Source organism: Trichoderma reesei, assembly GCF_000167675.1.
Source record: "Trichoderma reesei QM6a unplaced genomic scaffold TRIREscaffold_1, whole genome shotgun sequence".
Classification (NCBI taxonomy): domain Eukaryota; kingdom Fungi; phylum Ascomycota; class Sordariomycetes; order Hypocreales; family Hypocreaceae; genus Trichoderma; species Trichoderma reesei.
Window position 1 is genome coordinate 1,663,484 of NW_006711148.1, and position 25,389 is coordinate 1,688,872.

The following is a 25,389-nucleotide window of genomic DNA, read 5'->3' on the forward strand; positions in this document are numbered from 1 at the left end:
GATGGAACGCTAGTGAGAAAGAGAGGGAAGCTAAAAAAGGCTGGCGGAGAAGGAGATTAGGACGAAATATTGCCGTTAGGTAGCAATTTCTCTCTGTCCTCTGTAGCGACTAGAGCTGTTGGTGACAGAATCCAGAAAAAAAAAAGAGAAAAGTGATGAAGAGTGTCTATTGGAAGAGAGCAAAAGAAGCAGGACCAGAAAGAGGTTGCTTGACAGAAGACAATAATGCAATGCAATGCAATGCAATGCGATTACTGTCAAGAAATCGGGAGGGGGGAACAGAAAGAGGTGGCGGGCGGGAGCCTTTCTGTCTGTCGAGTAGATCTTTTTTTGAGTGTCCTTTTTCCTTCTTCTTCTTTTCTCCTGGGGGTTTCGTTTCACGGCCAAACGTAACTGCGAGTATCCGTTTGGAGAAGTGCTGCTGCGGCTGCGGGCTTTTCCGCTGAGTAACGCTGGGTTTAATTGGATTGGCGATGCGTTTGCAAAAAAAAAAGCTGGATGGATCTTGCGTATGTGTGTACGAGTACCTACTTAGTAGGTACGAGGAGAGGAGTGGCGAAGGCAGACAAGCTGGCGCCTGTTTTTCTCTTCTTGTTCCTATTTGTTGCTTGGGGATTTGTTGGAGTTTTCTTGGCGATCTGATGATGTGTTGGTTGGCTTGGCTTGCTTTGCTGGTGGTCTTCAGTTCACGGCTTCGAAATGGAGCGGGCAGAGCATTGATTTTATCATTGGATTGCCGCTGTTGATTCTTTGGCCTTGAGGATTAAAACAAGTCCTCCTAGATTAGAACAAGTCCTCAGGATTAAAACAAGTCCTCAGGATTAAAACAAGTCCTCAGGATTAAAACAAGTCCCCAGGACTAAAACAAGACCCTCAGGATTAAAATAGAGCATTTAAAATAAAACATCAGAATTCAAAATACAAAATACAAAATAGATAATTAGTACAAAGAATTCAAGAAATAAGAGGATTAATTTTAAACCAAAAAAACAGCAGCTTCTCGTATGACCCTCTCTTCTCTTCTCCCCACCACCCAACGAATCAACACGCGTCTGTTACAACACACACCCAGGCGGTTAAAGAAACAATGCATCGCCCATAAACTACTCCGTCCAGTCTAGCGCAGGCGTCTAACGAGCCGATTGGCGCTTGCCCACCCCCCCGCAAGAAGACTGGGCTGGGCTGGATGCTTGTGAGATCTGATGAGGATTAATTTTGATCAAAAATTCCATTCTGGTAGTACTCTGATACTGTTTCGAAGGATCTAGGCAGACAGACGCTCTTCTTTCTTTGTCCTGTCCGAGGAGCTTTGGACTTGCTAGTATACCTACCTAAGTAGAGCCTTTTCAGAATCTAGTCCTCTGATATCATTTTCCCCTCTTAAGAGTTATAGCATCTTTGAGTTTCATTATCACGAAACTCCAGTTTCGTGCTTCTTTGTGTCGCCAACCCCCGCAAATCCTGCACTCAAACACCACTGGAATGCTTCTAGATCAGCACCTCAGCCATTGTTCCCTCAGTACACCCCCACATCTTCGACATCATGAGACAAAGCAAAGAAAAAACCAGGCTAGCAAACATCTTCTAGCCTTCTAAACTACCATTTCTTTAACGTCTTCACCATCTATCAGGGGGGGTTTGAAAGATGCGCTCATTTGCTTGCAAATTGACCATCTTGCCCCCCCCAACCCACTGCCTCAGCCCCGTGCAACCCCAGGCACAACGGCAAACACACACAAAGACGTTACATTCCGTTGCACAGTAGTACGTCAAGGCCTTCGAGGAGTATCATTCAAGTTTGTTTCACAGTATACTGGTTTCGAGAGGACAGGAAAAAAAAACCCCCCCAAGCCAGATCAACCGGTTCCGTCACCGCTTGGCTGATGCTGGTTAAGAAACTGCCACACCGTATCCTGTCCAAAGCCCCCTTCAAACTGCCACATGAACGAATCTCCGCCCAGCAGGTCCAAATCCGTGGGCGGCACCAAAACGTCGTCGGCCTGGTCCACCGTCAGATCCTTGTATATCAAGTCTCCCATCGCAAAGAAGGGCGCCAGCCCGGGGAAGCCGCTCCCGTCTTGCGGCATCTCCCAGCCGCCGGGCATCATGGCCGGGAAGGACGACGATTCGTCTTGAGCAGGCGCCGTTGCTGGTGCTGACATGAAGGACTCGGGCGAAACCTTGTGGCTGCCTTCCGCCGAGCCTCTGCCGATGGAGCTTGTCGGGGTCGATCCCAGCGTCCTCCCGGTCGACAATGGTGTGTTGGACGAGTTGCGCAACAAGTCAACAGAAGTGCTCGTAGAAGACGGCGGTGCGCACTTCCCGATGGCTTTGACGAGCCTGGAGACAACGGCTCGAAGGACTCCTATGGCCGACTTGGCCAAGAGATTCATGTCCTTCATCGTGGCGAACCGCTCGACGGTCCAGTGGCAGTGCTGCAATGCCAGTTCTCGATACTCGGCGTTTTCGTATGGGAACAAGATGTAGATGGTAGCAAGCAGCGTGACGGCATCAAAGCTTCCGTAGAATAAATGCCAACTAGAAACACGAGCAAGTGAGTGGTTAGCCAGTAAGTCTCCCATGGCTTGGGGTTCAGAAAACCTACTTTTTCCACGACTTGGGTGGCAGCCCTACAAACAGCTGCCTCTGCATCTCCAGCATCCCGAGACAGCCCTTGATCACCTCCACCCGACTTTCCTCACGGTGGAAAATGTACGGCCGATGAAGCGCCACCAGCGTGAAGTAGAACATCTGTTTAGTCAAACACCTCGCCTGCGGAAGCCAATGCAAGTCAGGCTCATTGTCCCACTGCCTGTCCGGGTTCTCTATCCGGAAGACGGCCGGCGTGCTGTCGTGGATCTCCATGATTCTCTCCTGTATCTTGTGAACCTTGGAAAAGTCTCTGGGGCATGGACCCTCCGCCTCGAGGTCCTGAATGTCCCGCAGCGGAATCAGGGTCTTGTAGAGGAACAAGTTTCTCGTCAGTGGCGTTGGGGGATCGCGGCCTTCTTCTCTCGGGATTACGGGTGTCTTGGACCGGTCCGTGTCTCTTGTGAATCGAGCGTCAATGGGAAGCGTTGGCATGCCGTGCCTCCAGTCGAGAGCGCCTGGGCGGCCAAGGATGAGACACATGTGAATGTCCCTGTACAGATGATGGATTAGCACGCCTTCATCTTGAAACTCTCGTGAGGTGCGTTAAACCCACCAGGAAGCCAGCATCATGTACAGATGCCTCCTCTTCTCCACCTGCCACTGGTTCAACAGGACGCTCTCAACATCATCCGACGCCGGCTTCGGATCGAGCGCATCCCGATGCATGCCCAGCTCCTGCGCATCCCGTATCGTCTTGCCAACCTGATGCCACTAGTAATCCTCGAATGTCAGCCCCAAATCCACCCCCCCATGGCAGTCACAAATCTGAAGGGAGGGGGGGGGGAGTCGACAAACCGATTCAGTCACATTGGCAGTATACTTGAGAAACGAGGCCCTCAAGAAGCCGACCTGGATCGACGTCACGCTCAACGCCTTTGGTCCAAAGAGATTGATAATGGCAACGCCCGACTCGCTGTAATCGCCCGCCAGGTCCTCAAAGGTCATGTTGCCGGCGTACTTGAGCGACGCAAACGATTCGTGCAGCGCCTTGGGCAGCACCAGCAGCGCCGTGGCCACCACCTCGAACAGCAGCGCGGGGAAGACGCGCAGGTCGGGCGACAGCGCCTCGGGCCCCCGCGCCGAGAGCACCTTGTACGGCAGGCCGGTCCACTGGTCCAGCAGCTCGCGGAAGGCCTGCGGCTCGACGAGGTAGTACTGCCAGTTGAACTCCTTGAAGAAGATGTCGGCCAGCTGGTCAATGTACATGCGCGCCGGCAGCAGCCGGATCAGGCCCTTGTACTTTTCTTTCAGGGCGAAGCTGTCCTGGTAGTGCGACGACGACGCCGCCCCCGCGGCCGCTTCGTCCCCTTCGTGTCCTGCGCCTAGCCCGTCGTCGCCGTCCGAGGTGCTCGCCCGCTCAATCTTCTGCAGGAAGCTCAGCGTCGAGGCGGCGCCTGTCTGGGCGTACCCCCACGACGGCGCCATGGACGAGAGCGGCTCGGCCCTGGACGTCGGGGTGCCGCTGCCGCTGTTGCTGCCGTAGCCGTGGCGGTCATTGCGGGCGGCGGCGGAGGAGGAGGAGGAGGAGGAGTTGTAGAGGCCGGCGTGCGTCTCGTTGTGCTCGCGGGCGGTGGGCGCGCCGGCCTCGTAGGCGCAGTGGGCTTCCTTGTTTCTCGACCGGCAGTTGCCGCAGGGGAGCTCGCGATCGCACTGATTTGCGGATATGAACAGTAAGGTGTCAGCATGCTGGTGTGATCATCTTCATGTTATTTCCCATCCACCTTGAGGCGGAGGCGAGGGCTGTTGTGCGAATGCCCATGCAGCATCGTGAAGCTTCACTTTGTTTCTTGGTAGGAAAGAAGCCTGACCTTTTGCTTCCTTCGATGGCACTCGGTGCACGAGATGACGATCCGTCTCCGCTTCTTAGTCGGGCCCCGCTCGGCCCGTACGTTGACTGCCACCTCAATGTCGGCCATGCCTCTTCTCTGTCTTCTTCTTCTCTCTCTCTCTCTCTCTCGTCTCGTTCAGCTCGTAATCGTATATGGGGGGAGGGGAGGTCAGGTCGCTGTTCCGGGGGGACGGTTGATTGTTGCCGTCCGTTTCGTGTCTCGGTGGGGAGCGGGCCGGCAAACGGGATGTGAGAGTGAGATGTAAGAAAGAGGGTCGGAAGGAGGAAAAGGAATGCGGAACCTCAATGCGACCAGCATCCGCGTTGGAGCCTTTGCGCCCGATTAGCATTGATATGTCGAATTGGTGGAGACGCCCGGCGATGAGAGCCTCCGCGTTAACTCCGGGATGCCGATTTGTAGGTACCTTAGGTTAGGCTGCATAGTAACGACTCCACGATGCATATGATATAATGGTATATATTAATACTCTGTTCGCTTGGACACGAAACGAGTAGCACAAACGATCAATGATCGTGCAATTTCCTCTCCTGGAGACATATCGCCTTGGTTGCCACCAGCGATCAATGGGTTTCTCACAGCACAAGTACTGCTTATCTGAATATTGTAGAGGGGAGAACATGCCGCCGTGCTCTGAAGATGTTACGCTGCATACATTTAGAGGTACAGGCGCCATCACATGTCAATGTCACAAAGGATCGACACAAATAGCCATCAGGTAATACTCAATTGAACAATTCCGTATATATGGAAGCTGATATCGTCGACAACTGCATCCAAACCATCCTACCAAATGAAAAATGCCCGAGGGTGATATGTTCCCTCCACGCGCAAAAGCAAATGCCAAATCAAAAATACAATTCCATGCTTCCAGATCCACCAGATATGTCAGGACCATATATGAACCTTCCAATGTGCAGTTCGCCTCCGCCATCGCGTGTTGTTGCATGCAAAGATACACATCAATCGCAGCTGGGGTACAATCATCCATCATCCCAACTGGTACGTCATAACAAAAATCGACAAGATGGAAAAAGAGGTCGCCTAAATACAGCTGCATTCTATGATGCCGGGCTTTGGACAAGAGCTCTTTCTCAGCTCCGTTTGTCCTCCCTCCCTTTTCCCCCTTCTTGCTAAATGCCTTTCTTTACTTCTTTCTTCCCTTCCCTCCCCTATCGCAGCAGCCTCTCGGTGTAGGCTTTCCACGCTGCTGATCGGTACCGCTCTGCCTCCTCTACGGGGTCTGAGGCCTTGAGGATGCCCCGGCCCACAATGGCAATGTCGCTGCCGGCGATGCCAATCAGCTTGTGCGGCGTGTTGTACTGCTGGCCCTGGCCGTCTCCACCGACCGATCCGTTGGTCTGCTGGTCCTCGTCTTCGGGGGGCAGCTGGCAGCCGGGCGTCATGTGGATAAAGGCATCGTCGGGCTCGGTGTTGAGCGTCTCCTGCGAGATGAAGCCCATGACAAAGTCCTTGTGCTCCCGGGCGGCCTCGACGCAGGCCTGCGTGTACTCCTTGTTCATGAAGTTGCCCTGGCTGGACATTTGGGCGAGGATCAGGAGGCCGCGGCTCAGCGGCGCCTCCTCGATGCCCGGGAAGAGCGACTCGTCGCCCTCGGCGATGGCCTTTGTTAACCGGGGCGAGGAGACGGACTCGTACTGCTGGGTGACGGTGGTGATGGAGACGATGCTGCCCTTGCGGCCGTCGCCGGACCGGTTCGAGTAGATGGGCTTGTCCAGGACGCCAATGGAGCCCATGCCGTTGACGGCGCCGGCGGGCTCGGCGTCCCTGGAGTCGGCGTCGTCGTCAAACGAGTCCATGGTGGGCGTGCCGACGGTGACGGACGTCTTGACCTCGCAGGGGTAGCGCTCGAGCCAGCGCTTGGCGCCCTGGGCCAGCGAGGCCACCGACGCCTTGCCGGGCACCATGTTGACGTTGACAATGTGCGCCCAGTCGATGATGCGCGCCGACCCGCCCGTGTACTGCAGCTCGACGGTGTGGCCAATGTCGCCAAACTTGCGGTCCTCGAAGATGAGGAAGCCGTGCTTGCGCGCCAGCGACGCCAGCTGGGCTCCCGTGCCCGTCTCCGGGTGGAAGTCCCAGCCCGAGACCATGTCGTAGTGCGTCTTGAGCACGACAATCGACGGGCCAATCTTGTCGGCCAGGTACAGCAGCTCGCGCGCTGTCGGCACGTCGGCGCTCAGGCACAGGTTGGACGCCTTGAGGTCCATGAGCTTGAACAGGTAAGCCGTCAGCGGGTGCGTCGCCGTCTCGCTCCTGGCCGCGAAGGTGGCCTTGAGCGTCGGGTGTGGTGCCATGGCTGATGAGGCTGAGAGAGGCTGAGGCTGCGGCTGGTTGGATAGTTTAACCCTTAGGGTGCCGTTGTGGCGGTTTAGAGGGGGGGAAAAAAAAGAGAGAGATGGCACAATTCTGCTGTGCGAATGACGTTGGAAGCGCGACAGCCGTGCGGGAGGAAGAGGAGTAGGAACTGTCGGCGATTGGGAGAATTTCGTGCGATCCGAGTCGTCTCGAGGCGAGGGAGTTGCTTTAATGTCGGGCTCGTCCCCTGGTCAAAATTCTAGGGAGCAGCGCTGGCAACGAGAGCAGAGCAGCAGTAGTCGATGCTAGCGGAGAAGGCGATTCAATGCCGGCGGCGATACCCGATATTGCGACTTTGGGGGTGAGAAAAAAAAAAAAAAAAAAACGGCGACCACCGAATGGGTTTCAGCGGCAGAGGTTTGGGTGCGGGAGGGTTGGTGGACCTGAGGAGCCGAGAGGGTAGTAATGAGGGAGACGAGAGTGAGGATATGGAGGAGGAGGAGAAAGAAGAAGAAGAGGAAGAGGAGAAAAAGAGAGAATAAAAGTAAAGAAAGGAATAAAAAAAAAGAAAAGGAAAGAAAATGAATTGCGCTGGACAAGGACTGAGGATGTTCGGCTCAGGTCGCTCAGCAGCTGGAAGTGAAGCCCACCGGGTCCAGAAAGGGAGCTCGGTCAGGTCAAGTTTGAGGAGCCCTAGAAAGACGGACAACAGCTGGCAAACGTGACCAACGCCACAAAAAAATAAGAGTCGTAAATAGCGGTTGAGCCGTTCAGGTACAGTACATGTACTATGAAGCAGAAATAGGGTGAATGATACACACAAGTCTGCCAGATAATACCTACCCAGTCAGACCTTTTTCGTCAGCCAAGATGGAGATGACAAGAAAAGGAAAAAGAGAAAGGTAGGGAAGTGGTTAGGAAAGGAGCAGAGAGAGAGAGAAAAGATGGGGATAAGAGAGGACAAAGAGGAAAAGAGAGAGTGAGACAACGAGAAAAGAAGCCTAGTGGTAGGTACCTACCTTGGCTGGTTTGCTTGGCACCGCACTGGCGGCGTTCCGATTGCCGCAGACGAGCAGGAACCCAGACAAGACAAGGCAAGGCAAAAGACACAGATCCTAGTTCTCGAACCAAGCAAGCAAGCAAGGGCCGCTGCAATTTGGTGGCCGTGCCTGGAAGTGCCTGCAGCTGTACCAATGCAATGCAGTCGGTAGGTATGTATGTACAACTACAGTAGAGGAGGATCAACGAGGCCCGGAATTGCTGGGGGGGTCTGGATTCGCGCGGGCAGGGGTCTTTGTCTGGTGGTGCTCTGTTGGAGACGGGACGAGGGGCCCAACCGGGGGGGTCAGTCTAGTCGATGAGGAGAGGAGGAGTAGGTATTAGTAGGAGGAGGAAGAGGAGGAGGCGGAAGAGGAAGAGGAAGAAGGAGGATGGCTTTTTTTTCGGTTACAGTTCCTGTTGGAGCAGAGGGAATGGGGAGCAACTGCCCCTTCGAGCCTCAATGATGGACAAGCAAGCAAGGGGGGGCTGGAGCATCCGAGCGTGAGCATCAAACACTCTCTTTGAAAGTGATGTGTTCGTTTGCACGTCCCGGCGAGGTCCAAGCGCAAGCCGGGATGTCGACAGGAGAAAAGCACAAAGAAGAGGCGAGCTCGAGTCAATCCCACGGCTAGCCCGTCACTGGCGCCGTTTGTTGATGAGAGGCATCATGCACGATAGCGCATCTGAGAGCTTGGCGGCGGCGACACCTTGTCCATTTTCCGTCGCTGGGATAGGTATCTAGTAGTATCTGCGTCTCGACGTCTTTTGACTGATGTTCAGTTTACCCTCCATTTCTACTACTAGTAGCTCTTCACTGGTTGTGGTGGTTCTGCTCAGTAGGTTGTGTGTGTGGCCTGACTATTTATTTTAGTTGGTGAGCATCATCTTTTTCCCCCAAAACTCCCACCTGCAGGTCCTCCTCGCACCACCAGACTTCAATACCTACCTACTAAGGCTGAGCTGAGCTAGTACATACATACCTGTAGAGCATCGAGCATGAATCTCGGGGTTTAAATCACTAAAGCCAAAGTGGCCTCCACGGCTAGTCATCGCTAATAATGGCGGGGGTCTGCCCTTCATGCCGGAGCTGCAAGGCGAACTTTGAGCGTTGCCGGTCCAGTCCATTATCATGCAACTTTGCTGATCCACCTGCTCCTTGCTGTACATACGTGTACGAGTAGTACTGTATTGTTGTACTGCAGCCGCAAGTCGAGTCGAGTCTAGACAACTCGAGTTTTTGCTCACATGCTTGACGCCTTGGAGAACAGCTCTCAATAGTAGTATTCCCTTCAGCTGTGCCGGGGCATGACACGACATGGCCTGACATGCCTTGCGCCATGCATGTGCCTGGACTCCAGCCTCGATGCCACCGCCGCCAGTCACCAACTCAGCCGTCCCGTCTTTCGTGAACCCTTGACACGGACAAGCATCGAAGCCACCAGCCAAACCCCCGAGGCGTCTTTCTCTCTCTCTCTCTCTCTCGCTCTCTCGCTCTCTCGCTCTCTTCTGTCTCTCTGCTGGCTGTCGGCACGCACGAGACCCGCCCTGCGACATGCTTCGCATCAACCTGGACCGCAGGCTAACAAGCGCCATGTCGCGGTAGCGCCACGGCTAAGCGTCGCCGGCTGGCGAGACTATTTTCAGCGTAGAGGGCAATCAATCTCGATGGGGGGAGGGGGGGTTTTGCTCAAGTTAGTTGCTCTGCACCTTTAGCATTCGTTCTACTACTAGGTACTACCTTACAGTATGTACGACATGCCGTGATCGGGGCTGGCTTTTGCAGAGTTGAGGCTGCAAGTGGCGCATATGGCAGCTGGACGTCTCCCCTCCTCACCTCCCTGTACCTAAACTACCTACCTAACCTACCTACCTAAGCCATCACCCTAATAATACTTACTCAAGGTTGATCAAGCACAAAGACACACATACGAGTGCCTACCTGCACAACTGACTCGTCCAGGTCTGCAATATCAGCCGTCCGAGCCCTCTCGACCGTCCGTGCGGACCCCCAAAGCACTGCTTGTGAGCTTGCTTATTGGAGCAGCCCGTCAACAAGCATCCAAGCGTCTTGCTATGTACCACCAATCCCATCTTTAGTCTCTCCATGTTGGCAGCAGCAGCCCTGCTGCGTGCAGATGGTCCGGTCGATCCCCCCTTCTCAGGATTGCCGGCAGTCCAGGGCTCTCTCTCTCTCTGCTGCTTTATTAATACATACAGGTAGTGTTGCCGCGCCCGCTTGCAGCTTAGCCTCGCGCCCCCTCAAACTCGTACGAGTATTATTACTGAATGAGATACTATCTCGAGATCTTCCGCTGCAAATGCGCGAGCCAGCCGCGGGACGAGCGCTTCTCCTTACCCCGTATATGTGAATCACCGTCTGGTGGTAACCGTATGAATCAAGTGCTGACCTGCCTCTTGTCGTTGTCTTACCCAACCTGGCTGGCCTTGCGTCAAAAAAGGTCCGATGCTAACACATGCACGTACAAGCTTATATGTCGAGCGTTTCTCTCCTTGATGATAACTACTACCTTGATACAGTATGCAGCAACTGAACCCTGCATTGCCGTTCGTCGCGATGCGTCCAAAGTACTGTAAGCAGAAGAAAGGGACAGGGCCCTGATGAGCGCGCTAAAATGCTCGAGCCTTTTGCCGTGGCGTCTTATCCCGGCCGAGATACCTTACAGTATAGTAATAATAGCCATGGATGGCATCCTGTTGGGGGCTAATAAGGCGGGAACAACAGGAGGCCAAGAGAAACAAGGACATGGCGGAGACGAGGCGTCAGCAATTCCTCTACTCCATGGCCCAAATGTCATTGCTGATGCGCTGCTACCACCTGATACATCTTGGTGCAAGCTCTCTGCATCTCACAGGTAAGTATCATAACAAAAGAGTGCTCCTTCAGCAGCATCACAGCATTTCCCCCCCTCTTCCTTCTCCTCCCCTCCCCTCCCTTCTCCTCCTATCTGCCCATCCGCCCATACACGTATTTCCCGTCGACTAACAACACCAAGGAACCGCCCCAAGCGAACCACATCCAGCCCATCGGCTAAACGCACGAAAAAAAAAGAGGTAAAGACAAAAATAAAACTGGGCTCAAGCAACGACGGGGCCAAGTCGGCTTCTCTTCCGCAATCCCAAACTATCGCCAGAAAAGAACCCCTGCCAAACTGCCTTGCCCACCTACCCTCTCCGAGTCGCCCTAGTCCTTGTCCATGTCCATGTATGCAGGCATGCAGGCATGCATTTCCGTGTGCAAAAGCTATGGACTAGTATTCGTCAAAGAGGAGCGCGTCCGTCCCGGAGCTGGCCTCTCGTCCTCCCCGGAGTTTCGATACTACCTTAAGGTACCCAAGATACCAATCGATTGAGACGCCGTTTTCTGCTTCGTTTGCACTGTTAATATCAACTTCGAGCTACATGTACCTACTTTCCGGTTTCCCTCACGGATTGGGGGAACCTCGGCCCCTTTGTGACATGCTCCCGAACTCGACAATCAGACGGCGCAAAAAGAAAAAATAAAAAAAAGGTAATAGCCAACACCTATTCCTCTTCCATCTCCTCATTATATAGGGAAAGGAACAAAAAAAAAAAAAAGGCACCAATTCTTAACGCCACAGAAGCCATCATGGGGGAAGAGGAGACCCCCGAATTTCGGTAGTTCAGTAAAACCCCGTCCTTTCCCCTTCCCTCCTTTTGCCTGTTGTCGCCGGCAATTGGGAACGACCAAAAGCTTCCCCCAGCCAAAACGCAAGCCCTGTGCAAATTGACAGTTCGACATGACCCTCTTTTTCTTTCCCCATTGACAGAAAGGAGGAGGAGGCATCAGCAACAACATCTCTCGTCTATCCCTTCTTTCCCGGTTAACTCGACCTCCAATGGACGGCAGCTCATCCATGAACCATGTCCGGCAAATTGCCCAGGTAATCTACGGCTCAAGTAATAGATAATAGCACCCAGCATCGCGGATAGCAAACGCGGGACCTGGAAGCTCCGAGAGATGACACCTTGCCTATCGTACTGTTGACACGATACGGATACAAACGGAGGGACAGGGGGGGGGGGGGGGGGGCTGGACCGACCCTGCAAAAAGGAACCAACAAACTGAGAAAACATACGATGGTCCCTTTTTGCCTTTTGACAGAGCCGGCCAGCAGAGACGACAGGAAAGAAAAGTCGCCATCTCTCTGCCCACCCGGTCCCCTGTCCCTTGTCCCTCGTCCCCATGTCCTGCTCGCTACCGCCAGCTCGAAAAAGCACCCCGCCTGCGATGACAGTACATGCGGTACGACAGCTGTTGGTGATGTGCTGATGTTGATAGTACTACTACTAGTACCATGAACCCTTGGAGGACACAAATGCCTTGCAAGGTAGTACTTCGTATACCTACCTTACCTCTACTACGTGCCGGACTTTGTAACGTGTCGATAAAGGACAAGTCAACGGACGCTGCAGGGCACATTGGACAGCATCCAACAACATGAACACGACGGGCCAAAACCACCCCCGAGTGATCAACCAGTTATTGATCCTCAGACGACTCAACAAGCACAAACAAATTTCTCCAAATCAAGAAAAACCTCCCGGGTCTTTGCACGTTCAAACACCATCTTATTACGTAGTACACACACACACACACACAAAGCAGTTTTAAAGGCGCATACCTAGTCAGCAGCTCGTCCGCCCGATTCGCGCCAAGCGGCGGCTCGACGGGGGACCGGTTTGATCGACGGGCATCCCGAGATCTAGATGAGCACAGGTAGTCATCTTTATTGCGTGAGATGCTAACTGCGTGAGGGTAGCAGTAGCACCGCAAACGGGACCCCTAGGTAGGTAAGGTAAGGTAGAGTGAGAATAGAGAAAGGAGGCACACGCAAAGTCAGACGAGATACACCTAAAATAGGTAAGCTCGGGCTACTACAGGAGTAGTAAAAGAATAACTACATGCAGTATGCAGTTATAGACAAGGTAGTAGTAGTAATGGTTACCACCCAGATCCCGCCTCGTACCTCTGGTGGCTTTTGAAGAGTCAACGAAATAACGGCAGATGATGGACATGGAAAGTCAGGAGGAGGAAAGGATGACAAGATGAATCCCAAACACGCAATTCTCTCAACTCACCCCCCTTCTGATCACGACGGCTTCGCGGTTAGGGGGGGGGGCTGGGGCTTGCCTCTCAGGTTCTCTTACACGCAACCGGATGCCCAAGATCTACGTGAAGCCGCATTGTCGCATAGTATCCTTCACTTTTCCTTTCATAGCTGTTGTTCTTTCATCATTCCCGTTGTTTATCTCTATAATTCTAATCCCGCCGGGATTGAGAAAGACAACCCTGGCTAGTAGTAGTGTTTCTCGCGCTACTACTTCCTCTCCTGCATGCTCGCCCCAACTGCGAAAAATCACCTTTAATCACATCGCAGGCATTATAAAACACATAGAAACAACAAGATACATTATAAGAGTGAAACGTTAAACATAGAGTCTCCGCAATAAGACCGGGAATCCCCTCCCGAAATACTAGCAAGTAGTGACAAACAGGCCCAAAAAAAAAATGCCGGCAAGCATTCCCCGGGACCATCGTCAAAGTGACACATCGAATCTCCTCTCCCCTGGGGCTTGCAGGGCCAACGCAGGTTTGGATCATTGCTCTTGATGATGTTGGCAAGTGCATACATCATCCGAATGTAACATTGTTTTTTGATACGGCGGCGGCACCTAGTACGTACATAGGTAGGTAGGAAAAAAGAGGCTTGCTTTATGTTGTTGGTGACATGTTGGCTGTCGCGGCTTTCTTCCGAGCGATGATTTTGTGTACGAGTGATATGCTGTTGGCTGTACCCATGAGTATCTAAGTAGCCTGACTCGTTGTCCATGGTGATAGCCAATGGGTGAGGTGGCAGTTGATGAAATGTTACAAGTCACAATCAGCCCGGAGCCGAATGTCGGGTGAATGGTGTGAGCGTGCGAGTTTTGGACAAGGCCACTGACCACGTCTGGAGGAGACAGCTCAAATCTCAACGAGACACAACACACAATTCCGGATAGCACAGCATCCGGCCATGAAGGAGCATCTATTTTAATTCTGTGCATGTAGTAACTCCTCCTTTACCTTATTGTTTGACCCCGCTTCATCGCCTTTTCCAGAGCCTCCACCCTCTCGTCTATCTTCTTGAACGACCAGCTCGCGAACGCAGGCGGGTAAAGAAAGGGACGAAGATCGAATCTGTGATCGTCTGGAGAGTAGGATTCCGCGTGGTAGGCAGGCGTCGCCACAGTCTGCTTATGTCTGTTGATGAAATGGTAATGGTGGAAGCGCTTGACCTTGTCGGCAATCTCGCGCGGGCTCAGTTTGCCGTGGCCACCCCATTCGTTGAGCAGCCTCAGGAACATTCCATACGGCCCCAGATTGTGCTGCTTGCGTAGTGTCTACAAGAGCTGATTAGCTATTACCCAGTCCTGTTGGAAGAGCTTTACTTACACCGAAGCGTGACAATTCATCGTATGTCATGCCCATATCAACTGCAATTTTTTGTCAGATTAGAAAATGCTTCCATCACCAGACGTAGCCTTTACGTACCTTCATCGCTTTGGACGTAGTTTTCAGTGATGGGCTCAAGCTCGGCCGTAGCTAATCTGTCGTCAGTAAGCGTAACATAACATGTCACATGTTGACTTACGAATAGCGTGAATAAAGTCCTCCAAGATTGGCATATCGAGGTTTTTGCTTGCCCAGGCAATGAAGCGTTTGCTGTTAAATGTATATCAGCATCATCACCCAGTTACGTCTTGTTTCCGCATTGTACTTACAGGTCGGACTTGCTGATGGATCCGATGGGATTGATATCCGCCGAACTGCAGTCGTATTTCGTGAGGTCTGTGCCCGAGACTATCAGCATACATATTTTCTGAGGAACAACGCGTCACAACTTACATCCTCGAAGACATTCATCCACGTTGCTGGAGCCCAGAACCAGCAGACTGCCTCCCCCAGGACGCTGTCGAACCATTGGCAGCATTTGCGCATAGTAGTAGGCAATGACCATGCGTGAGCGGCTCTGAATATTTTGCAATGCCACTGTGAATGTCAGCGCCCCATCCTCAAGGGTCACCCAATTATTGACAATTGGCAGATAGGAGAGCATACAGTTTTCAGTGTTTGATCCTCCATGCACCTTAAACTTGGGCTCGAAACCCGTGCCTTGCGTGAGCAGATTCTTGGTGGCATGATAGGTGTCGTCAATGTTCAAGTCGGTATGGTAGCTTCCGATACGTTTAGCGAGGTCCTGGGCGCGCTGTCGAGTCTCCTTGCTGCTCTGGTTGGCCATGCCCATATAGATAGTATGGAAGATTTGGTTGCAAAACTCCTCAGGAGTGTCAGGAAGCTTATCGGAGAAGGCGGCAATTCTCTTGACGTCAGCAATGACTTCCTTGTTGCCGTCCTTGACAGCCTGAACGACGAGTCGACACATGCTGTATACAATGGTTGCCGTGGCGCATGAGTCGATGCCTCCTGAGAGGGGTACCAGGTAGCCTGCCATTTTGCTTCGTCGGACTTTTGAAGTACATGTTAGTGCATGTGCTCCTTACGGTTGACGGCGTAGATGAACATCTATGTTCAACGCCTAAAGGGATAGACCAGAAACTCACGATAATCCCACAGCCAGCATGCCGGGCCGAGAGCCTATTGAGCGTTTATAGTCAGCGGCTTGCTTCCAACATGTAATTGTGGACAATCTAGCCAAGTCACGTACAATCTCCTCCTCTGGGAGGTGATATCTTGGTGGCCGGGTTGGCGTGGGAATCTCCATGATGCTGGTGGTCTCATGCGTAAGACGAAAGTCGACTTCGATCCTGTCGTAGGCTGGCGCCTGCATGGCTTGGAAGGCTCGAGACGGGGCGCAGCGGTGTGCCCGCACCTCCTCGAGGTCGACCGTTGCCGTCACCACTTCAACGTCCTCCAGGCTGAACTGCGAGCCCTGGGCGACAATCTCGCCATTGACCATGATCATTGAGCATCCGTCGTAGAGTAGCCGGTCGCCATCACAGCCTACGAATGGTCAGCGGGGAAAAGGCCAATGGACTGCGCTTTCTTCCAACCCACCCGATTGGTTGGCGTAGAGATAGATGCCGCCATTCTTTCGCGTTGCCTCTTGAATCAAGGCGATTCTTTCGTTGAGCTTGCGCAAGCTGTGATGAGATCCCGAGCTGTTTGTGAAGATTTCAACACCGTTCAAGCCCCTGGGAAACTGTCAGCGGATGCAGGTAACGGAGCTGGGAAGATGAGGTCATATAGAGCAAGCCTTCAATAACGTGATGGCGAAAGGCACTCGTCGTTGCAGGAACAAGACGTACATGTTGATGTGTGGTGCCTGAGGGGTGAAGAGCTCCTCGCAGGTTTCGGCCGCAAGCGTCGTGTCGTTGAGAGACAAGATGACGTCGCCAATGGGGACCTGCCGAACACCCTGGTGCTCCTGTAGTTGAGGCGGCAGATTGTGCATCTCAACGTGTCTGGGGCGGTGCCAGGGAGTGAAGAATCGGTTTTCTCTGAAGTTTCTGTTGCAATATGTCAGTCGGCTGTTTCACCCCTGATGATTCTCGGGCCGTCATCTAGACGACTCCCATCACGAGACACAACCATCAAACTCACCCATCGTTGGCCAGATACAGCTTGGGGCGAAGGCATATGAGCTTCCCGTCGAGTATGATGGCACGACTGTTGAATCTGCAGCCCCGATGCATGATCGGAAGGCCGACATCGATGAGAATGCCATGGAGAGAGGTATCCGTCAGGATCTTGAAGAGCATATCCATGGCATGGTCATAGACGTCAGACTCGAGGAAGTGGTCAAGACTGCCCACAGGTTAGTACTAGTACTCGCTCGACCGTTTCAGCGCATTCAGGGTGATGAGATGGCGTAGCCTACCATCCATAGCCGCTGATTTCCAACTCGGGCCCTGTTCGCAAAGTTGCCCCGGCTTCTTTGGCCTTGAGGATGCTGGTGCGGATTCTCTCGAGGTTGCCCTCCCAGTCCAGCGCCCACTGGTTGAGGGAGCAGGTTGCGAGAGTGATGAGATGCGCCATCTTCAAGCACCAGGGAGGAACAAGCCAGAAGCTCAATTGGCAGCAGAATGTGTGTAGGATGAGAAGAAGCAGACGTGCTCCATTTGAGTCAATGAGGGGTGATGTTATGCCTTCCACTTGGACTAAAGTCGAGCTGTATGTAAACCGGGTCTTGCTTAAGTAAGAGCGAGATGCCGAGCATCATCCTTTTGCACACACTTTGACAATGTCTATAAGACGCCAAAACTTGGTCTCCACATGGCGATGCTGATCGAATGACACACGAGTTACGTGGCTATCTGTGTAGGTATACTCAATTCAGGTTGAATAGTTGATCCTGTCCGCCACGGTACAGCTGTTGTTCAATGCACTCATGCAAAGAAGCCAATTGAAATGGTTCAAGCTGAAGATGCCGAGCGACACCGAAGCTTTTTGGGAGTGGCCCCACGTCACATAGAACAAAAGGTATAGCATACGTATCGCAAGGCTAGAAAGATATAGCGATAGTAGCAGAGGTTTAAAAGACTCTCCTCTGTAGCAAACAGTGATTACATTGGCAGAATTGTCTGGCATGTATGCATTGGCTGGATGCTGGGTAAGGCAGCCACTCCTTAGCCTTTCCAGGCTGTGCAACTCCAAGCTTCAGCAACATGTCAATGCCCGTCCATGTCTGCCTCACCAGTATTACCACCAATGATATTCGTTCGGCAATAGGTAGGTAAGCATGGCCGTTGCCTGAAATTCTAGATGTATTGTCGAAGGAGGCAGCCATGGAGCCCTCGCTCGGTGGTGACGTCCTCGCAATACTTTGTAATTAGTATAGTAGGCCCTCCCGAAATTACGGACTGGGGGCTGCATCACTGCCGTTTGCGCGTCAAACATGAAGCCACGGCGGAACGAAGATTCAGCCGTGGTACAAGAGGCCAGAGGAATGGAGGCTGAGGATGGCTGCCAGCGAAGCAAGTCTAAGAAGCAATCATCATTCGGTGACGGCCGAGGCGAAGCCTCACACACCCTCTGATGACTCCCTTCGTGGTGCAAATTAAAGCTGATGCTGCTAACATTGAACCACCCATTCATTCCCTACCTATCTACCTAGAGCACAAGCCGGAGATTGAGGCCGCTCATCAATTAACACCTACGAGAGGTACAAGGCATAAATGACAGGTACCACAGCAGCAGTTTCACACCTGCCGCGCTAGACTCATTTGGCGCACCACAGCGTGCAGCCGCAGTCGATCCACGCTGGCGGTGCAGGGCTGAGCACCGACTTTGGCACCGGGCCGCCCGCCAAACGGCCATTTGCGACACCGTGTCCGCCACCACGGACTGCTGCTGCTGCTGCTCCCACTAAAGGTAAGTTGGTGCTAATAAGGCTGGAGCTGTGCTTTTCCCCAATCAAGCTCTCCTGAGTTCTGCGACTTCTTGTCTACACAGTTCCATTCACATCCGCTCAGTCGCCCAGCAAATTCCTACATCTTCCTCCGCCAGACGCCCGCATCTACTCTCGTCAACCGCAGGTCCTGCTGCTGTTTTCTGCTGCCGCCCACCTCTTGTGCCGCTGCCAGCCTCGAGCCCCTCCATCTGCGACTCCTCCGGGCTTTGCCCAGGCGTATATACATAAAGAGACGCCGCCACGTCTCTCGGCCTTTAATCACGCGAGCTTCTTCGTTTGGCAGCTCTGCTCCTCCCATCATTGCTGGTTCAGCCTCGCGACAGCACCTCTCGCTCTCCTCCCTCCAATATCATGTCGGCACCTCGGACTCGACGGCGGGCCGCCCAGGAAAAGCTTGAGCACGGCTCTGACGACGACCGGGCGGCGGTTGTCGTGGACGGCAACGGCTCAGCTCGCGATGCGCCGGAAGCTTCGGACTCTGACCCGGACGAGAACATTTTCTTGTTCTGGCCCAACATCATAGGTATGCGCCTCGTCTCGATGGCACAGGCTCCGTGACGGGAGCAAAGAAGACATGTGGCGACTCGTTGCTGACGCCTTGCTTGGCTGCCAGGATACTGCCGAATCGTCCTCGCCATTGCGTCCCTGTACTACATGCCGCTGCACCCTCGCACGTGCTCCCTGCTCTACAGCATCTCGTGCTTGCTCGACGCCCTCGACGGATATGCCGCCAGGGCCTTTAACCAGTCGACCCGGTTCGGCGCCGTCCTGGACATGGTCACCGACCGCTGCACCACCTCGTGCTTGCTCGTCTTTCTGTCTTCGGCTTTTCCCCGATGGGCCATCATCTTCCAGGGCCTGATTGCGCTCGACTTCTCCAGCCACTACATGCACATGTATGCCACCCTGGTGGTTGGCGGCACCGACTCGAGCCACAAGAACATTGACAAGAGCCAGAGCTGGCTGCTGAACTTGTACTACACCAACAAGGTTCGCATGCCCCGATCTCCGATTTCCCCCCCGCCGTCTAGGTGTTGTGTGATTGCTGACCCAATTCGCTTCAGACCGTACTCTTCATCTTCTGCCTCTTCAACGAAGTCTTCTTCATTGCGCTCTATCTCCTGTCCTTCTCGTCGCCCCTCCTCTCGCCTCACCTCATCAAGAGCGTGGAGGAGACCAGCGGTGGCCTGATCCAGCCTGGCGTCCCGGTCAACACGTCTCTGCTCCGACAGCTGTTCCCCGATCCCTTCAGCGCCGCCGCCCTCGAATTTGCCCGAGCGAACAAGATGGACTCCACCGTGCCCTGGGTCATTACCGGTATCAGCTTCCCCATCATGCTGGCCAAGCAAATTATCAATGTGGTGCAGCTGGTCAAGGCGAGCAAGTGGCTTGCTGAGGTTGACATCAAGACACGCAAGGCCAAGGGACTCAACAAGAAGGCTCGAGCGGCTTGATTGAGCGTCTATTCGGAGTAGACCATCAGTGCTTGTCACAAGGCAGGTCAAGCAAATGATGAGCTACCGGACGACATTGGAGTGTGAGGATACATATGAGGCAGTCAATGAGCTACCAAACAGATGAGGAGTATATGAAGATGCTCGGCATGTACAGGCCGTATGTGTTGGAGGAATATTACAGAGTCGAAGGAAATTGTCTGTTTAGCTCGGGCAGAAGCAGGCAAACGAGTCTGGCTTTCTGAGCCCCGTCCTTTTTTTTTCTCGAATGTTTTCGGGCAACATGGTAGTTGTCTTGGTGGAACACACAGCGTCAGCCTTTTCTTGAGGATGATGCTTCTCATCCACGAGAAGCGGCTGTTAATAATGGAATTGCATGGCTTGGCGTACACTGGGGCTCAACAATAACAACAACAACAACAACCAATGGGTAGCGGATGTTGAAACTACTGAATTCTGCCCTCATATATACAATGGTGTGGGCGAATAGGTGGAAGGGATATGAAAACGAAGGAAAAATAACGGGTGATTTTCTTTTCAAGAAGGAAGAGCTGATTTGATAGCCACCTTTGTGTTACTTATTACGTTCTTTTGATCTTCTTTCTTTTTTTGGTTCTTCAATAGATTACCTTTTCTCAAGCCTTTCTGTAAGATGCCGCTGTGTGCTGTCTGGCCAAAACACGTCAGTACTTTGTCTGTTACTCGATTTTTTTCGTTGTATGTTTATTTATACTACGTGACAAGGGCTCTTCCTTGCTTGATCATTCTTTGTAGTCATTCATTGGATTCACGATAATGTTACAGCTTGCTTACTACTGCACGTAGAGAGTATAAGTCCTTTCTTGCATGAAGGGGGGAAAGTCGTCAAAATCTTTCAAGACAAGACATGTTAGATATGGGTATCTCAGACTTTTCTATTTAAGTAGGTACTTCATTACACGGCATGAGCTTATCACCAACATATTTTCCACCCCAACCACACATCACGCAAGCATCCTCATATCCGATCCATTCATAAGGTATATACCTCCACAGCCAAGACACAACTCCAGGTATAAAAAGAAAGCTCATCCTTCTCAGCTTCTCAGAGCTGCAGCTCCGGTAGCATCATTGCCCGACGAGACCGCAGCCCCAGACTCATTCTGGCCCGCAGCAGCAGCAGCAGCAGCAGACGAATGCTCACCAGCGACGCCGTCCGAAGTCTCGACGATGCGGGTGACGCCCGCCGGGACGAGCTCGAGGGGCGTGGAGAGGCCGTACCAGGCGACGACGATGACGCCGAGGACGCCGGTGATGCAGCTGAAGACGAGGGCGACGATGCCGCGGGGAGTGAAGCTGTTGACAAGATCCATGTCAGTTGAACTTCTAATTCCCATAGGGTACAGGGAAAAGGGGGGGGGGGTTGTGTTATGCTTACCCGCCGGGGATGGTGCCGGGGGCCTTGTTCTCGCCCGTCAGGTCAAGGAAGTCGGCCGTGTTGCCGGCGGCATTGCCCTTGGTGGGGACGCCTCCGGCGTCGCAGACGGCGAGGTGGTCGTCGGGGATGGTGAACTGCTTCTGGATGTCGAGGGGGGCCTCGACAAAGGTGGCGAGAAGGCCGGAGGCGACGTGCCATTCGATGTGGCAGTGGAAGAGCCAGACACCTTAGAAGCAAAAACTCCATTGTTAGGGAAACATGTCCACAAAAACAGGGGGGGTGGGAGAATGGAAAAAGACGTTACCAGGGTTGTCGGCCTTGAAGCGCATGACAATGTTGCCGTTGGGCCAGATGACGAGGGTGTCTCGTCGCATGGGAACGGCCTTGTAGTCGCTCTCGGAGAGGGCCTCGTCTTCAAAAGTACCGGCTTCTTCCTCAGAGCGGTGGATGGCCTGGAAGGCGTGGCCGTGGAGATGGAACGGGTGGCGACCGGAGTCGAGGTTGTTGACGACAATCTGCACAATCTCGCCCTTCTTGAGGACAAATGGATGGGTGTACTCGCCGTAGACGGCGGCGTTGTCTGCGAGGTCGCCGGCGGAGAGGGCGGTGTACAGGGAGGGGACCTTGGGATGGGTGTAGGTGATGTTGTTGAAGAAGGCGTAGTTCTTGCCGTCCTTGAGGTTGTCCATGATGACGTCGAGCTCGACGACCTGGTCTGGCTCGGGGAGCAGCTCCATCTTGTCGTAGGGCACAAGGTCCATGTCGTCAAAGGGGGCGAGCTCGTCAACGAGGGCGGGCTCGGGGAGGGTGGCCTTGGAGTCGTACGTCAACCAGCCGGTGACGTTGTAGTTGAGGTCCTCTGGCAGAGTGTCAAAGAGAGTCTGTGATTCTGGGTTAGTACCAATGACAATGACGCTGCTTTTTAAGGGGTGATATCCTTACAGTGTCCATGCTGGCAACAATGGGAAAGTTGACAGAGGTGTCGTTCTTGGTGGTCAGGAGGAAGCTGACACGCTGAGCGGCAGAGATGTAGACCATCTCGGCCTCGGCTTGCTCGGTGTAGACGCCGTCCACCTCGACGATGCGCATGGTGTGGCCCTCGATCCAGAGGTACTGGCCGGCAAAGGCACCAATGTTGACGACTCGGAACATGTACGTCGTGTTGGGCTCGACAGACACGGTCAAGTTTTGAGTTTCGTTCATCAAGGCCGCCTTGGGCACGGGCTCAGCACCAGTCGGGTTGTTCTTGGACAGGAAAGCCGGGAGAAGGGTAGCCATCTGGTCGTGGTACCAGTCCGAGAGGGTCAGGACAAGCTCCTGGTCCACCTCCTTCCTGTAGGGGAACTTGGGGTCGTGGATGACAAGAGGGCCACGGAGACCGTCGGGATACTGCGCATTGTGGTGGGAGTGATACCAATATGTGCCAGGTTGGTCAATCTGCAGTACAGCTTCAGGTCAGAATACGGCTTGTAACGACTTATACGGCTCTCTCCTCCATCCAGAGCAAAAGAGACAAACAACATGAAAAAAGTGACCCAAACTTACAGTGAAGTCGTACGTAAAGGAATGGCCAGGAGGAATCGCGCACTGAGACACGCCCACAGGCCCGTCCATGTGCGTGCTGCCGTTCATGTACAGGCCGTGAAAGTGCAGCGACGTCGACTGGTTGCCGAGCTGGTTGTTGACGTTGACGACGATGCGGTCGCCAATGTTGGCCTCAATGCGAGGAATGGGCCATTGGTTGTTGATGCCAATGACGGGGCGCGCAAAGGCTCCGTCAGGGTTGGCCGTGACCCAAGTGATGTTGAAGTCATACTTGACCGTGGCCGCGCTGGCGACGCCCAGAGAGGCGGCGGCGAGCAGCAGCCGCGTGAAGCTGTTCATGTCTGCTGGGCGGATCGTCTCCCTAGAGGATATATCGCTGAGAGAAGTGTAGACAAGCAGCCGGCTCAGCTCTCTCTCTCTCTCTCTTTCTCCAACGTCTCCAGGACAGAGCAGAGCAGACGGTTAAAAAGGGATCAAGGGATGGAGGGGGGGTGGCAAGAGGGTGGAGGATGGAAGAGATGGAGGAGGAGAAGCGAGCAGAGGCACGAGCTGGAAGGATACAGCCGGGCTTCTCACGCTCGACAGCCTTCAAATGCCGAGTCAACGAAGGATGAAAAGCTGAAGAAAGCCGTCCGATTATCGCCCGAGAGATTGATAAAGGCAGCGAGATGGTTGCATGTGGGCTCGGTGCAAAAGCCCGCCATCGACCAGCTAGTCCTGCAACCCGCTCCACCGTCGAGGGAGAGGGGGGTTAAAGAAAAGAAGAAAAAAAAGAAGAGTCACCCAGCTGATGCTCCATCTAGGTAAGGTACTACATACGGATACACTTGGAAAAGTACAGTACATATTGCTTGCTAAACAGGGTCAAGATTGGGGCTCTTGGATGCGACACAAGGTCTCGCTCTACTTGTGTCCACCGTCTTAGACGAACGGACCGGGCTCTACAGTTCCTCCGGCTGGCAGCGAGAGACTCCATCAGGAAAGACAAAAGAGGGAAAAAGAAAACTCAACCCCAACGAGACGAAGAGAGGCCACAGGAGAAAAAAGAACAAGGATCATGCATACAAATAAGCTAAGTACACAACCTTGATTTGCGGTGTTTGTTTGCGCTGTGGGTAACGGCCCTCGGCCCAGAAAAAGAAGCACGTTGCAACAGCGGGCATTTCCACATGGTGGGTGATCCGTTCACGAGCTTTTAGCAGGCATTGATACTCGTATGTAATTAGCCTAGGTAAGAGAGGAAGAATAAGAAACGGACGGGAAGATGTTACTGTACCTGTACCTGTACCTGTACCTGTACATGTATATATGTATGTAGGGTCCTATTATTAGAGGAGAAAATAAGAAAGGCGGGCGAAAGCCGGTTCAAGCATAATTCTTGGCTGAATTGGCGTCCGTGATTGGCTACATAGCACCGCTAAGAGATCAGTTATTGCTCCACTCTCTGTGAGTATAGCCAATAGTAGCGGTGTTTCATGCGGGGCTGCAGCTGATGGTGGGCTGATTGATAATCGTTAGTCGGATCAGATAAGATCATGAGGGAAAGCTGGAAACATCCGGGACTTTTTTTCTCTTGGCATCTCAAGGGTCGTCTGAGTTGTTGGCTGAATGTGTTACAGGACGGGGTCCGAGCTGCAAAAATGGCGCGCAAAGAATTGTCCCTTGCGATGGAGCCCTCATGAAAAAATTTGTCTTTGTATCCATGACACGGCAGGGAAATATTTCGGTGTTGTGGTTCGTATGTACGAGTTTTGACAGAGCTCTCATCGCTACCAGGCACGTCTCGGGCAGCCAAGACGCCAGGATAATTCGGCAAAATGGCCAAGAGATGCCACTTTCTCGGATCAGATAACTTTTCTTGGCAGCCATCTCTCTCTGCTCGGCATCCACCTCGGCTGACGACTTCTGCCGACAGTTGCCTGTACTGTTACGGTGCACACGAGCCTATCACTTACACCACACCCCCGAGTCAGAATATCACAGTCACAGATCGTTCAGCCTCGGCGCTTTGCCGGCAGCCCATCAGGTAATGAATGGCCCACGGTACATCCTTTTGAACATGGTATCCGTACTCGCGGAATAATTCGGTTCGTGACTTTTCCACCTGCCCTTCACGTTTCTCTTTAGCCGCTCTATTCCCACCTCATGCTAGTAGTAGTAGTACTACTACTACATGGTAGTAGCACCAGACCACATGAAGTTTTTTTCTTCCCTTCCTCGTCGACAATTTGTTTTGTCTCGCTCGAACCATCATCCCGGCTAGTGTACGGGAGTGGAGAGAGAAAACAAGAAACAAAAGAGCGGGACCCGAGACACACACACACATGTGCTTCCACCAAAGTAGTACTACTACATACATACATACAGTAGTACTAGTAACAATAACCTTGTGGACAAAGTTCCCCATCAAGCTTATCTGATCCGAGTCGGACGAGGCACGATGGACCCGGTCGATTGAATTGGGCCGGGGCTGAGACTCTCTGTCACTCTCTGTTACTACCTAGGTACTCTCACTCTCTGGTCTTGCCCATGCTCCATCTTTTTCTTCTCGCCCGTGTCTTGTTCTGCGGCTCTTTGGCTGCTTCTTTATTGCTGCCGACACCGCCGTCTTTCATCCCCAGCAGTTGCCTTTTTGTATTGAAGTCGATATCCCCCTC

The 25,389-nt window shown here is 53.1% G+C and overlaps 5 protein-coding genes across 5 annotated transcripts; 1 reads left to right on the plus strand and 4 right to left on the minus strand.

The window, feature by feature from the left end:
• Positions 1-1,856: 1,856 nt before the first annotated feature.
• TRIREDRAFT_102816 (uncharacterized protein) lies at positions 1,857-4,418 on the minus strand (the record flags this gene model as incomplete). The annotated part of the gene is made up of 5 exons (XM_006961639.1): positions 1,857-2,538; positions 2,606-3,142; positions 3,206-3,354; positions 3,448-4,302; positions 4,374-4,418. 5 exons carry the CDS (start codon positions 4,416-4,418, stop codon positions 1,857-1,859), a joined length of 2,268 nt encoding a protein of 755 aa, XP_006961701.1.
• Positions 4,419-5,671: 1,253 nt separating this feature from the next.
• On the minus strand, positions 5,672-7,184 carry TRIREDRAFT_74020 (uncharacterized protein; the record flags this gene model as incomplete). The annotated part of the gene is made up of 1 exon (XM_006961640.1): positions 5,672-7,184. Exon 1 carries the CDS (start codon positions 6,815-6,817, stop codon positions 5,672-5,674), a length of 1,146 nt encoding a protein of 381 aa, XP_006961702.1. The 5' UTR covers positions 6,818-7,184.
• A 6,780-nt stretch (positions 7,185-13,964) lies between these two features.
• Positions 13,965-16,941, minus strand: TRIREDRAFT_54071 (NAD+ synthase; the record flags this gene model as incomplete). Its single annotated transcript, XM_006961641.1, has 11 exons — positions 13,965-14,285; positions 14,338-14,378; positions 14,537-14,607; positions 14,667-14,733; positions 14,791-14,934; positions 15,004-15,411; positions 15,607-15,906; positions 15,961-16,097; positions 16,212-16,412; positions 16,507-16,710; positions 16,784-16,941. The coding sequence occupies 11 exons, from the start codon at positions 16,939-16,941 to the stop codon at positions 13,965-13,967; spliced, it is 2,052 nt and encodes a 683-aa protein (XP_006961703.1).
• A 1,458-nt stretch (positions 16,942-18,399) lies between these two features.
• TRIREDRAFT_74026 (uncharacterized protein) lies at positions 18,400-19,770 on the plus strand (the record flags this gene model as incomplete). The annotated part of the gene is made up of 3 exons (XM_006961210.1): positions 18,400-18,839; positions 18,930-19,306; positions 19,381-19,770. Exons 1-3 carry the CDS (start codon positions 18,668-18,670, stop codon positions 19,768-19,770), a joined length of 939 nt encoding a protein of 312 aa, XP_006961272.1. The 5' UTR covers positions 18,400-18,667.
• Positions 19,771-20,846: 1,076 nt separating this feature from the next.
• Positions 20,847-23,071, minus strand: TRIREDRAFT_102820 (ferroxidase-like protein; the record flags this gene model as incomplete). The annotated part of the gene is made up of 5 exons (XM_006961642.1): positions 20,847-21,105; positions 21,188-21,413; positions 21,492-22,068; positions 22,130-22,624; positions 22,733-23,071. The coding sequence occupies 5 exons, from the start codon at positions 23,069-23,071 to the stop codon at positions 20,847-20,849; spliced, it is 1,896 nt and encodes a 631-aa protein (XP_006961704.1).
• Positions 23,072-25,389: the final 2,318 nt, after the last annotated feature.